Below are 15,105 nucleotides of genomic sequence, written 5' to 3'. Positions count from 1 at the left end.
AGGGAGGGGTGCCTCTCTCGGAAATATGTCCAGCCGGGTTTCAGATATGGCACCAGCCTCGACCCCAGGGAAGGTGGGGAGGAGTGGCTATTGTAACCAGGGAGATCCTCCATCTGCGTAGACTCGTTGCTCCTGAGATTGCGGGTTGTGAGTCACTCCTTGTGAAGTTGGACTTAGGGGTTCAGGTGGGCTTGTTACTCATGTACCTGCCTCCCAGCTGCATGTCAACAGCCCTGCCTGTGCTGCTTGAAGAGGTGGCCGGGTTGGCGGTGGAGTTCCCCGGACTCATTGTCCTGGGGGACTTCAATCTGCCGTTGCTCGGCGGTTCCTCAGGATTAGCACAGGAGTTCATGGCCACCATGACAGCCATGGACCTGACTCAAGTAGTTCAGGGTCCGACTCACGAGGGTGGGCATGCACCCGATATGATATTCCTCTCTGAGCAATTGAATAATGATCTGAGACAAAGGGGCTTAGAAGTGTTGCCTTTGTCATGGTCAGATCATTTCCTACTGTGGCTTAACTTCCTGGCTCCAATCCTTCCCCGCAGGGAGGCGGAACCGATTAAGTTGTTCCGCCCCAGATGCCTGATGGATCCAGAAGGTTTTCAGAGGGCGCTTGGGGTTATTCCAGATACACTCGTTCACAGTTTGGCAGAGTCTCTTGCTGAGGACTGGAACAAGGCTGCATCTCCCCCTTGCCCATGTTGTTTTGGTGTTAGATTGATTGTGTGCTTGTTTTTTAATATTCTGGGGTTGTTTTTAATGAATTTTTTAGCTTAAAATTGTAATTGGATTGGTGGGTATTAGATTTGTTATTATGTATTGTTTTTACCATTGTTATGAGCCGCCCCGAGTTTGCGGAGAGGGACGGCATATAAAACCAATAAATCTAATCTAATCTAATCTAATTATCTTATTGTCTAATTACTTATAAAATTGTTTTTGATTGTCGTTGGGTGCATATATTGATATAATAATGAGAGGTTTTGGTTCTAAATCTAGTTGTACAATCAAAATTCTTCCTTCGAAATCACTATATATTTGTTTTGAATCTATTGTTTAATCAATATACATTACTACACGTCTTTTTTTTAATCTGCTAAACTTGTGTATATTTTCCCAAGTTTGGGCTTATTAAATAATTTTCTATTTGATTTTTTAATATGAACTTCTTGTAGTATATTTATTTGTGCTCTTTGTTTCTTGAGCTTAGTCAATATTTGATTTCTTTTCCTGGGATTATTCAATCCATTAACATTTACTGAGAAGATTTTTAAATCTTGTGACATCTCTATTTATAATATTTTTTGGTTTCTTTAGATTCTCTCAATCTACTACCTAACACCAGTTCTTGTTGAATTTGAGGTTGTGGTTGTTTCTTTCTGACAGCTTGTGTTTCCTCCCTCTCTTTGCTGGTCACCCCCTATTCATCTTCTTTGTCTTTAGTTTCTTTCTGTAGTTGTTCTGTTCTATTTAATCCACTTTGTGCGAAGAAAGCTGTTGCATCTTCCACATTTTCTATCTTTATTCTCCGTCCATGCCAAGTTAGCAAGAGACCTTCTGGTACCAACCATCAGAACACTATGTTTTCTTGTATTAAGACACTTATGAGAAAATAATATTCTCTTCTGCTCTCTCTTACTCTTTTTTGGAACTTGTTTTAGTATTATAATGTCTTTCCCTTTGTGTTTCCAGGTTTGGTTTCTTGCTTGTTTCAAGATGTCATCTCTAATTATTCTCCTGGAGAATTTGATGTGGACCTCTCTTGCTAGATTATGCCATCATACATATCCAGTCTGGACTCTGTAAATTTCATCTATCTCTCTTATAAGATCTTGTGGGTCCATGTGTAGAATTTCTCCTATTATCTCTGCCATCTTTATTATTAATTCTTCATCTTTCTCCTCACTTATGTTTTGGAATCTCAAGCCGTGTGAGCTATTGCTTCATCGAAGCCTCTGTTAGTTAGATAATGGTGTTCTTCATATTCTTCCATCTTTTGTCCTACATCCTCGACTTTATCCTCCACTGTTTTCATTCTTTTTTCATTCTCTTGTAAATTTTGTTGTATAACTTTCATATTTCCATCCATCTCCTTCATACTTCCCTTTATTTCTATTTCGGTTTTGACATCTCCCATTTCTGTTTTAAAATCGCCTATTTCTGTTTTCAGATTCCCCATTTCATTTTTCATTTCTTCTAAATATTTTTTCACTTCTTCTCTATTTGTGTCCATTGAGATTTGGGTTTTCTGCATGAAATCTTGAATGGTGGCCAGAGTATCTTGAAAGGTCTGAAAGTTAGGTTCTGGTAGAGTTTTCTCCTTTTCTTTTTCTTTATCCTTGGCCAACATTGTTGTTATTGATCTTTGTTGTAATGGAGATGATACTGGAGATACCTTTGGAGTCGGAGTTGGGGTGGAGGTCTGTTTTTTGGTTATTGTTGTTGTGATGGTAGTAGTACTCTGTGACCTAGAAGAGCCTCTCATATCTCCAGGGATTGTCAACCAAAAATTATATAATATCATGATAAATTTTATAATACCCTCTAAGTTAATTAATTATTTTCTCAGGTATAAATCAAGTATCAAATATCAAATTTCAAATATTTCATTCAATGTAGTAAAGAAAATTAAAGCAAAATATATAATTCTATTGGTCTAGCATAAATAAAAATACATATAATAAAAGGAAAAGCGAGAATAAGAGAGAAAAAAGTAAAAGAAGACAAAAAATGAGAGAGAGGGAAGGATAAGTAAATGGATTTGGGGTATGCCAGATCGAGAGGAGGGAAATTAATTATCTAGCAGTTCATCCTGTACCTTAAGTGTCTATAGTAAAAAAAAGTTGGGAAAAAAAACCTTAGGAAAAAAGTGAATAGAAAATACAATATGAAAATATAAGTATAAATGTGAATATTATGTAAAAGTGTATTTATAAAAATAGATGAAATATAACCAAGAAAGAAAAAAATATTATAAAAATATAATATAAAAATATAAATATAATTGTAACTATTATATAAAAGTGTAAATCTAAAAGTATAAAAGTGTAAAAGTGTAAATGTTAAGGTATAAATGTGAGAAAAAAATATGGGTATTAAAAATCTAAAAGAGAATTAAAAAGCTCAATAATCAGTTGATATATTTCAAAATTAATCCTGATATCATTTTTATATCCTTGAATCCTTAAATCTTTAATTTTTTGTGTCCACGTTCCACACTTATATTCTCGTGTTCTCAAGTTCACAATATATATTTTTTTATCCTTGAAAGCAAACCAAATCAGCAATCCATGTGCCAGGGAAAAGTAAAAAAAACTAAAATCAATCCACAATCTCCTAACGTAAGCGAAAATCAAGTACAGGAAGTAGAAAATACGTTGAATAATAGTGATAACAATAGTTGATGAAAAATAAGAAAAATTAAAAAGCAAGGAAAAAATAAGAAGCAAGGAAAAATAAGCAAAAATTAGTCCATTGATCCTTCCGCTGCCAGTGTTCAAAGAAGAAAAATAGTCCCGCTACAAAGTTTCCCAAATCACCAAAATCCGTTTTGCAAAATAAAGTCAAATTGGGTTATATTACTTAATGACATTGGAGGATTAAAAAGATTCAAAGTTGATCGGTGTTTCTCATAATAGAATATTTTTTCCTTAATATATTATAATTCAAGATCGCCTTTTTAAGTACACTTCCTTCTACTATAGCCAGAAATATTCAGACATGATCAAATAGGATATTTTCAATTTTCAATTTATTAGATTCTCTTTTCATCCCCTATTGCGAAGCGAGTTCGTATTCTTCCAGGGATGTAAGGTATTTCAAGTATACTTTTTCTTAAAGTTCAGCAATTTTTAGAAAACTGTACATTAGAAGTAAGTAGAAATACTGTATATAGATCCGGTCATAGCTTTAGGTTATGCGCAAGGATATTACTTAAAGTGGAAAAAAACCTTTTCTTGTTCACCTTTTATTTTCCAGATCTTTTCTTTTATTTTCCTTGGTATTAAGAGAAAACCCCCCCAAAAGAGTATACCTTATTCAGTGCAGACTTTCTTCTTTTCTTTTCTGATTATCTTATGTCATTGACTTCTGTTATTGTCAATACTCCCTCTTCCGTGAGAGCTAGCTGCTATGGCTGCGCCCCAGCCGGAGTGCGGCTCTTCCTTCTTTGGGGCTGCGGGGTTGCTCTCTTCCCCTGGGACAGTGGCGTTTTGCCCCTCGGGTTCAGATGACCCCCTCCTCAAGATCGAACCCTCCGAGTTCTCTCCAACCACAATTGCGGTCCCCCAATCAGGAAAAAAGGAGCGACGGGGACAGAGCCCTATCCCCGCCGACCCTACTGATCACAGAAAAGGAAGTGAAAGATCTATTTCATAGGCAGAAGCCTGGAAAAGCACCAGGCCCAGACAAGGTAACTCCTTCTTGTTTAAAAGCCTGTGCTGACCAATTGGCCCTCATCTTTACCCAAATCTTCAACAACTTTAATAAAACTTTTTTAAATATTTAAATTTATTTGGATTTGTTACGATTTGTTATGCCTTGTTGTAAGCCGCCCCGAGTTCGCAGAGAGGGGCGGCATACAAATCTAAATAATAAATAAATAAATAAATACATAAAATCACTAGACTTGTGCCATGTTCCTTCCTGCTTCAAAAGCTCTACAATCACGATCATAGTTATGAATATCTTTGAAAGTCTAGTGATGTTCCACTTGAAAAACATAACGGATCGACTGTTAGACCCCCTGCAATTTGCGTACCAAGCAAATAGATTCACAGATGATGCTGTTAATATGGCTCTATACCACATCCTACAACATCTTGAATCTCCAATGGCCTAAGCTAGGGTCCTCTTTATAGACTTCAGTTCAGTATTCAACACCAACATAACGGACATTCTCTTAACCATACTAAATCAGCTAGCGGTACCTGAACACACTTGTAAGTGAATCACAAGCTTCCTAACAGACAGGAAGCAGCAAGTGAAGCTAGGAAAAATCACATCAGATACATGTACAATTAGCACAGCCCCCCCCCCAAAGCTGTGTGCTCTCACCACTTCTCTTCTCTCTATACATCAATGACTGCATCTTAAACAATTCATCTGTTAAACTACTGAAGATTGCAGATGATACAACAGTGATCAGACTAATTCGAGACAATGATGAATCCACATACAGATGGGAGGTTGAACAACTAACCTTGTGCTGTGGCTAGAACAATCTAGAACTGAACACACTCAAAACCGTAGAAATGGTGGTAGACTTTAGGAGAAACCATTCCATCCTTCCGCCTCTCACAATACTAGATAACATAGTATCAACAGTAGAGACCTTCAAATTTCTAGGTTCTATCATATCTCAAGACTTAAAATGGTCACCTAACATCAAAAACATCATTAAAAAAAATACAACAAATAATGTTCTTTCTGTGCCAACTCAGGAAGCTCAACTGCCCAAGGAGCTGCTGATAGTTTTATAGAGGAATCATTGAGTCTGTCATCTGCACCTCTATAACTGTCCGGTTTGGTTCTGCAACCCAAGAAGACTGACACAGACTTCAGAGGATAATCAGAACTGAAGAAAAAACAATTGCTGCCACCGGCCTTCCATTGAGGACCTGTATACTGCATGAGCCAAAAAGAGGGCGGTGAAAATATTTACTGACCCCTCACATCCTTGACACAAATTTTTTCAACTCCTACCCTCAAAATGTCACTACAGAGCATTGCACACCAAGACAACTAGACACAAGAACAGTTTTTTCCCCCAAACGCCATCACTCTACAAAACAAATAATTCCCTCAACACTGTCAAACTTTTTACTAAGTCTGCACTTCTATAGCTACTAGTTTTTTCACATCATTCCTATCATCCTTTTCCTCACACTTAGAACTGTATGACTGTAACTTGTTGCTTGTATCCTAAGATTTATTAATATTGATTACTTCTTTATTGCTTATTTGATCCCTATGACAATCATTAAGTGTTGTACCTCATGCTAATTGACAAATGTATCTTTTCTTTTATGTACACTGAGAGCATAAGCACCAAGACAAATTCCTTGTGTGACCAATCACACTTGACCAATAAAGAATTCTATTCTATTCTATTCTATTCTATTCTATTCTACTCTATTAATATAAAAAAGACCTTCATAAACAATGCTGCTAAAAAGCCAACCTAGAAGTCAAGAAATAGTTGTTTGCTAAAGAATTTTTATCCATCCAGTGTATTTCACAACATTTTTTTGGACAGTACTAAGCCTCGTGACTCAAGTCCAGGAGTGGGCTGCTGCCCAGGCGGGGGAAATGCAGTGCGGCAAAAATGGAGCTCCATCCCAGAGCACCCAATTTGCACTGAAAGGTGTTGAAAGAAAATGCAGGGCATCCTGCATAAGATATATTAATGTGAAAAAATAGTTTAAAATCAAACCTGATAATGTATCAGGAAATTTTGCCTTAGTTTGCAGTTGTATCTCTCCTAATAATTTTCATTATTCTGAAGTTTACTGGCATTTGGTGGAGGGGGAGGGGAAAAAAGCCCCAGAAAGGAGTAGCCACCTTTTCACCAAGCAAACTTGCTGCAGCACGCTCGGTTCTCCCCTCCTGCCTTCCACCAACTTGGAGCTCTTTTTTTTCTTTCTTTTTTTCCCCCTCCGCCCCTCTTTGGAGGTGCAGATTTTTTTTCTTTCCCCTCTTCTCAGTCAGCAGGCACGTGTGTAGATAAGTCCAACCACTTCCACCTCACCATCCGTTCCTGCAGGAAGAGGTTGGGCATGCTACCAGGAGGTGGAGGTGGTGTGGGGCTGGGCACTGGGCATCGTGGAGGGCGAAGGGGTGGATGTGGCTGCTGCCTCTTAGCTGGAGAGCCAGATGGGGGCGGAGATGACAGCAAAGTCTGGTGCTCTCCGCTCTCTCTCTCTTTCTCTCTCAGTGCAGCCTAGAGGTAACAGTGCCCGGGGACAACAGTGGAGCTTGGAGGCTGCAGCAACACAGCGCTGAGAAGGACCATATGTTGGTCCCTTGAAACCACTGCCGCCTCCGTTCGGGCAAATTCAGGGGGTTAGCTGGAGAGCCAGGCAGAGGCGGAGGCGACACCAAAGTCCGGTACTGGGGCCATGCGAAGCCACTCATCCAGGGGGCTGTGGACTGGCAAGCCACCCTCCGCTCTCTCTCTCTTTCTCTCTCTGTTGATGGCAAGGTGTACAAGAGAGAGAGAGAGAGAGAAAGGAGGGGAGAGAGAAAGAAAGAAAGAAAGAGAGAGAGAGAGAAAGAGGGAGAGATAGAGAGGGAGAGAAAGAGAGAGGGAGAGAGAAATAGAGTGAGAGAGAGAAAGAAAGAAAGAGAGAGAGAGAAAGAGAGGGAGAGAGAGAGGAATAGGGAGAGATAGAAAGGGAGAGAAAGAAAGAGGGAGATAGAGAGAGAGGGAGACAGAAAGAGGGAGAGATAGAGGGAAAGAGAAAGAGAGTGAGTGAGAGAGAGAGAAAGAAATAGAGAGAGAAAGAGAGAGAGGGACAGAGAAAGAAAGAGAGAGAGGAAGAGGGAGAGATAGAGAGGAAGAGAGAAAGGGGAAGAGATGGAAAGAGTGAGCAAGAGAGAGAAAAAGAGAAAGAGAAAAATGAGAAAATGATGGAGAGAAATCAGGGAGAGGAAAATGAAACAAATGAGAGAGAAGGAAGAAAAGAGAGAGGGAAGAGAGAAGTGGAGAGGAAGGAGGGAGGGAAGGAAGGAAGGAGAAATGGAGGGAGTTTGTTGATTTAAGTTTAAATTTACTTGTTAATAAAGAAGTATAAATTACTTTATTACTTAATTACTTCTTTATTTTAAATATTGTATTTGTTCCCATTTTGTATTTTACTTTAAATAAGATATGTGTAGTATGCATAGGGATTTGTTCATAGGGTTTTTTATAATCCGGCCCTCCAACAGTCTGAGGGACAGTGAACTGGCCCTCTGCTTAAAGCGTTTGGGGACCCCTGCTCTGGAGGCTTTCCTGAAGCATGGGGAGGGTGAAAACAGCCTTCCCCCATCCTCCAGAAGGCCAAAAATCAAATGGCTAGTGTGAAAATGCACTCTGGAGCTGATATAGGGCAATACTTTGTGCATCTTCAGTTATGGCTCTATGTGCAACCTGTGGCGCGCATGCCATAAATTTGCCACCATAGTCCTTTTCTAATGTAATCTAGTCTAGTCTAGTCTAGTCTAGTCTAGTCTAGCTTTGCCTTGCCTTGCCTTGCCTTGCCTTGCCTTGCCTTGCCTTGCCTTGCCTTGCCTTGCCTTGCCTTGCCTTGCCTTGCCTAGTCTAATCTAGTCCTCCAGTCCAGTTTAATCTGAAAAATTAGCATATTATGTGTTGTGGTTCAGTCTGGGACCCCTCCGGGAATGGCTGACCTTCTGTCGGTTTCCAGCTCAGAGGGAGAGGCTGAGGAACAGGAGGTGCAGACTGACGAGGAATCCCAGGCTGAAGAAGAAGGACAGCCAGAGTCCCACCAGGGGGAGCTCTCCCCAGCAAGCAGCCTGGATTCCTTAGGGGAAAATGCTCAAGACATCATAGATATGCGACAAAGGAGAGCTAATCAGAGACGGACTCAATTGGCTAAGTATTTCCAGCATTAGAGGTCACAGCTGGGTTTGGGTGTGGTGCTCTTGGGAAAGGATAAAAGGCGGACCCACCCTTCCTGGCTTGTGGAGTTTTATCTTGGAGATTCGTGAGACCTGTCTGTGAACTTTGGTGGCTTACAATCCTGGTTTGTGCCTTGGACTATTGAAACCTTGGGGGGGGGGTGCCAGCAAGAAGCTTGTGGTATTGACTGGACATCAGGACCCTGCTGTAACGTATTATAGCCTGTCTGTTGTGAAGACAGGTTTTCCTTTGTGCTTATTTTTTCCAGCTATAAAATACTTTTGGCTTTTACCAGAGTGTCTGGCTGTTTTTTCAGTTGGTGTTGAGGTTTGGGAAAACCCAGACAGAACATTATGTAGATTAAGTGAAGTATGAATAAAGCTTTAACCAAATTTCTACATTCCTGTGTGGATCTAGGTTGCTAAAGTAAATTAAGCTCTTGAGAAATGAGCTCTCTGAGGATAATTACAAACATCCCATAGATAAATCTCTGTTTTAATCTAGCACTTTTGCAGCAAAAATATTGTTTGAAGAACGTTTTATTTCACCATGAATTCTGTCAAAGGTACATGGAAAGGGTCCTCCTATTATAACATCTGAATTTTTTTAAAAAAATGGAAAATAAGTCAATATTTAGTGAATTTGTTTTGCGTGGATTCCCTGACACTGAAGAACTACGGATAATTCATATTGTTATTTTTTTAATAATTTATTTGGTAGCTTTTATTGAAAATATCATCATAATCATTGTCATTGTCTATAGCCATCAACTCCATTCACCCATGTATTTTTTTCTAGTCAATCTCTCCTTGCAAGATCTTGGCTCCATCTCAGTTACCATTCCCAAATCAATGCTGAATTCTTTGATGAACACAGAAGCCATTTCTTACTCTGGATGTCTCTGCCAAGTTTTCTTTCTTGTTTTCTTTATGGTGTCTCACTTCTTTCTCCTGTGTGTCATGGCCTATGATCGTTATGTAGCCATTTGCAGCCCACTGCATTATGAGAATATAATGAGCAAAAAAACCTGTATCCAAATGGCAACCAGTGTCTGGATGGGTGGGCTGTCTTATTCTATGCTCCACACAGGAAACTTGTTTTTTGTGAAGTTCTGTTCTAAAATCATCAATCAGTTCTTTTGTGAAATTCCTCAACTGCTCAAGATCTCTTGCTCTGGCTCTTATGTTGCAGAAGAATGGGTACTTATCATGGGTTCTTGTTTAGCATTCATTCTTTTTTTTTTAATTGTGTTTTCATATGTGAGGATTTTTAAGACAGTTTTGCAAATCCCATCTACCCAAGGAAAACAAAAGGCCTTCTCTACTTGCTTACCTCATCTCCTAGTCATTTGTCTGTTTCTGGTAAGTGGTAATTTTGCATACCTGAAACCCACATCTAGCTTTCCGTCAACATCAGATATCCTGATTTCAACATTTTACTGTGTAGTGCCGCCAATTTTGAATCCATTGATCTACAGTATGAGGAACAAGGACCTTAAAATGGCATTCTGGAAGCTGATTTTCAAGTTTTTCCCCAATACCTGACCTATTTCCCTCTCCCTCCAATTTTATTTATTTTAATAAATGCTTTAAGTTATTGCTTGAATACAAGGCTGGCAGCTAATAACTAATAAAGCTTAATTTAGATAAAGATTATCATTTTCTCACAACTACTACTATTAACTCTTTGTGAAAGAACACTAAAAAACCAGCAGAATGCTAATTGTGCCGTTTAATTTCATACTCCTTTTCCTTTAAACGAGCATGCATTGATTATTATTTATATTAGATATTTATCAAAGAAATAAAAGAAATGTATAAAATTGTAATTGTAAAGTTCCTGCCTATGTATAGATTAACCTAAATATAAATTTTATACAGGCTTGCTTAATTGCTATTTTCATACAACAGATGCATTTTACTGTAGCATTCACATTAATTAAATCTGTATATTTATCTAGAGATACTATCAAAAAGAAAAAAGAAATATATGCACCTGCATGAAAAAAAACAAGAACCAAAGTTAATTTCATGGATATATAATCTTTTCTTTGAAATTACTTAAGAAACCTAGCCTGTGTATTTAATATAGAATAAACTTGATCTGGATAAATAACATTTATGAAAGAGTACTGATAAATGGCCAACCTTGAGTTGAAGCAAGTCTTCAGTTAAAAATTTGTATCAATGCAAAGTATGATAGAACTTTTCCTTTAAAAACAATCAATATTTTAATTTGTATCATATAATAATATAAAACAATGTTTTGAGAATTTTTGTAGAACATAACTATAAAATATACATTATATATAACCTTTCAGAGTCCCCATTGAGCTTCTCTGGCTTTATTTCTGATAGCAGCATGATGTATTCAGGTACTTAGTTTCAAAAATATAAAAATTATTTAAAAATGCTTCCTCTCTCTCCTCTTCCCCCTCCTTCTCTTCCTCCTCTTTCCCATTCCTCTCCCCCTTGCCTCCTTTGGGACTGGGCAGCATAGAAGTCTAAATAAATGAATGAATGAATGAATGAATGAAGTATGGGCACGCGCTATCACGCATGCGTGAGTTCTGACATCCATAATTTGCTCCCCCTTTCTCTCTCCTCCTTCCTCTCTCATCTCTCTTTCCTTTCTCTCCCTCACTTTCTCTCTTTCCTTTCTCTCCCTCCCTCTTTCTCTCCATCCTTTCAATCTCTCACTGTTTCTTTCTCTTCCTCCTTCATTCCCTCTTTTTCTCCCTTCCTTTCTCGCTCTCCCTTTCTCTCCCTCTGTCTTTCTCTTTATCATTTCTATCTCTCATTCTTTCTTTCTGTCCCTCCTCTATTCCTTCTTTCTCTCCCTCCCTTTCTCTCTGTTTCCTTTCTCTCCCTCCCTTTCTCTCTCCTTCCTTTCTCTCCCCCCCTCTTTATCTCTATCCCCCCACAGACAGCCATCATTGGTCTGGCAGATCTGCCCCCCTGCAGACGGACATCGGGATGGCGGGGCCGGCAGATCTGCCCTCCCCCCACAGACAGACATTGTTGGTCCGGTGGATCCACCCCACCCCCACCCCCGTGGACAGACATCGAGCTGGCAGCAGTCCAGCAGATCTGCAACCCCCCCATTGTAAGGGGCTTACCCACCCTAGCTGGAAGGAGAAAGGGTTAAAGGGGCGGGAAGGAAAGCAGTCCTGCAATTGGCCTCTTTCTTTCCCGCCTTTCCACCTTTACTGTGCGCTATAGCATGGAAATTTAAAATCTCAGCACAGTTTACCAATTCTAGCACAGAGGTCAGTCCTCTGCACTAGAATTGCAATCTTCTGGGCTGAGATTTTAAATCTTCTGTGCTACAGCGCACAACTCAGCTTAGAGGGAACACTGCTGCCAGCAATTTGGGAGATCAAATCTTTGTAGCCTCAAGGTTGACTATTTCCAAAGTTGGTAAAATGAGAACCCAGATTGTTGGGTGCAATAGGCTTACTCTCTGTAAACCACTTAGAGAGGACTGTAAGCACTGTGAACTGCTATATAAGTCGAAATGCTATTGCCAGTGCTAAATACTGGCCATTTTAAACAAATTCTTAATTTTTGTAAAGTAAGCCAAAATCTGATGGATGTTTCCTGGAGAATTACAGTATTTTTTGGAGTATAAAATGCACCAGATTATAAGAAGCATCTAGATTTTAGAGGTGGAAAACAAGGGAAAAAATATTGTGAACCAAATGGTGTAATATATTATTTAATAAAATACCAGTGTAGCAGAATACTTTTTACAAACATGTATACTTTTACAACCATGTACCCTATTTACAAACTTCAAACTTGACAGTTTTAACAATTGTTCAGTTACCAGAATTCCTATTCCAGTCATGCTAGCTCAGGAATGGGAACTGAAGACTCTTGTACCCCTAACCACTAACCCAGGGGCTTCAAATTTGACAGCTAGAATAGAATGGAATGGAGTGGAGTGGAATAGAATAGAATAGAATAGAATAGAATATAGAATAGAATAGAATTCCTTATTGGCCAAGTGTGATTAAACACACAAGGAATTTGTCCTTGGTGCATATGCTCTCAGTGAACATAAAAGAAAAAGATACATTTGTCAAGAATCATGAGGTACAACATTTAATGATTGTCATAGGGGATAAATAAGCAATGAGGAAACAATCAACTTTAACAAAAATCTTAAGGATATAAACAACAGGTTACAATCATACAGTCATAAGTCGGAGGAGATGGGTGATAGGAATGATGAAAAAACTAGTAATAGTAGTGCAGACTTAGTAAATAGTTTCACAGTGTTGAGGGAATTATTTATTTAGCAGAGTGATGGCGTTTGGGGAAAAACTGTTCTTGTGTCTGGTTGTCTTGGTATGCAGTATTCTGTAGCAATGTTTTGAGAATACAATTTGAAACAGTTTATGTCCAGGATGCAAGGGGTGAGTAAATATTTTCACAGACCTCTTTTTGACTCATGCAGAATACAGGTCCTCAATGGAACGCAGGTTGGCAGCAATTGGCTTTTCTGCAGTTCTGATTATCCTCTGAAGTCTGTGTCAGTCTTGTTGGGTTACAGAAACAAACCAGGCTGTTATAGAGGTGCAGATGACAGACTCAATGATTCCTCTGTAGGAATCATTTGATGATGTTCTTGTTGTTAGGTGATAATTTTAGATCTTGAGATATGATAGAACCTAGAAATTTGAAGGACTCTACTGTTGATACTGTGTTGCCTAATATTGTGAAAGGTGGTAGGATGGTGGGGGGGGGGTTCTCCTAAAGTCTACCATCATTCCTATGGTTTTGAGAGTGTTTAGTTCTATATTGTTCTGGTTGCACCAGAAGGTTAGTTGTTCAATCTCCCTTCTGTATGTGGTTTCATCATTGTCTCAAATGAGACCAATAATTGCTGTATCATCTACAAATTTCAGTAGTTTGACAGATGGATCATTTAAGACACAGTCATTGATATATAGAGAGAGAAGTGGTGAAAGTACAGAGCCTTGGGGGGCCCTTGTGCTAGTTTTATGGGTATCTGATGTGATTTTGCCTAGCTTCACCTGCTGCTTCCTGAAAGGGAGCTTATGGTCTACTTCTGCACTACACTGCACTGCTATTTGGCTCATTACCAAAGCTATGGTCACAAGCAACAGTCATCCCCATCTTCAAAAAAGGAGATCCCAGTCTAGTTGAAAACAACAGACCAATCTCTCTATGCTGCATTACATGCAAATTCATGGAATCAATCATAAACCAACCTAGAAACTAACAAGCTACTCTCTAACAAACAATTTGGTTTCAGAACAAAATGATCTTGTAACCTACAACTCCTTCACTGTAAAAACATATGGACTACACATTTCGATCAGGGAAAATCAATAGATGCACTTTACACTGACTTCTGTAAACCCTTCGACTCAGTGGTTCATGACAAAGTACTTCTAAAATTCAAATCCTATGGCATCTCAGAATCCCTCCAAAGCTAGATAAGTGTGTTCCTATCAAACAGACAACAAGTTGTCAAAATAGAGACCGCCATATCCAATCCTGTTCCATTTAACAGCAGCATATTTGGACCAACACCCTTCATACTTTATATAAATGACTTTTGCAATCACATTAAAAGCAACTGCATTCCATTTGCCAATTATGTAAAACTTTTCAACACAGCTTGACTTTGTGTCTGAATGGTCAAACATCTGGCAACTCCAAATCTCAACTAAAAATTGCTCTGTCCGACATATTGGAAAAAAGAATGAGAACACTTAATGCAAGATGAATAAACAAGATCTTACAGACAACTCTCACCTCATAAAACTTGGAATAGTCATATCAAATGATCTAAGTGCCAAAGCCCATTGCTACAATAACATCACCAAAAAGGCTTCAAGAGTTGTTAACTTAACCTTATGTAGCTTCTGCTCTGGTAATCTCATACTACTAACCAGAACATACAAAACTTTTACCAGACCAATCTTTGAATACAGCTAATCTGTCTTGAATCTACACCGCATTTCAAACATAAAGACTCTAGAAAATATCCAGAGATATTTTACTAGAAGAGCCCTCCACTCCTCCAGTCACAACAGAATACCCTAGACAACTAGACTTACAATCCTAGGTTTAGAAAGCTTAGAACTATGTCACCTTAAACATGACCTAAGTATAGCCCATAAAATCATCTGCTACTATATCCTCCCTGTAAATGACTAGAGCTTCAACCACAACAACACACAAGTGCACAACAGATACAAACTTAAAGTAAACCACACCAAACTCGATTGCAGGAAATATGACTTTAGTAACCAAGTAGTTGATGCATGGAACTCACTACTTGACTCTGTAGTATTATCACCTAGCCCCCAAAACTTTACCCTTAGACTATCCACTGTTGACCTCTCTTGATTCCTAAGAGGTCAATAAGGGGTGTGGTACCACCATGCCTTCCATCCCATGTCCTAATGTTTCTCTCTTACTAGTATCCTGTATATAAACA

General features: G+C 38.9%; 1 protein-coding gene across 1 annotated transcript; it reads left to right on the top strand.

The window, feature by feature from the left end:
- The first annotated feature begins 9,242 nt into the window (after positions 1-9,242).
- Positions 9,243-10,172, top strand: LOC139154010 (olfactory receptor 14A16-like). Its single transcript, XM_070728438.1, has one exon. The coding sequence runs from the start codon at positions 9,243-9,245 to the stop codon at positions 10,170-10,172; it is 930 nt and encodes a 309-aa protein (XP_070584539.1).
- Positions 10,173-15,105: the final 4,933 nt, after the last annotated feature.

This window comes from Erythrolamprus reginae, chromosome Z (genome assembly GCF_031021105.1).
Source record: "Erythrolamprus reginae isolate rEryReg1 chromosome Z, rEryReg1.hap1, whole genome shotgun sequence".
NCBI lineage: Eukaryota > Metazoa > Chordata > Lepidosauria > Squamata > Dipsadidae > Erythrolamprus > Erythrolamprus reginae.
The sequence above is the reverse complement of the archived record's forward strand: the minus strand, read 5'-3'. Positions and strand labels throughout refer to the sequence as shown.

Excerpts from the sequence above, each read along its gene's own strand:
- LOC139154010 (XM_070728438.1), top strand. The coding sequence starts at position 9,243 with ATGGAAAATAAGTCAATATTTAGTGAATTTGTTTTGCGTGGATTCCCT.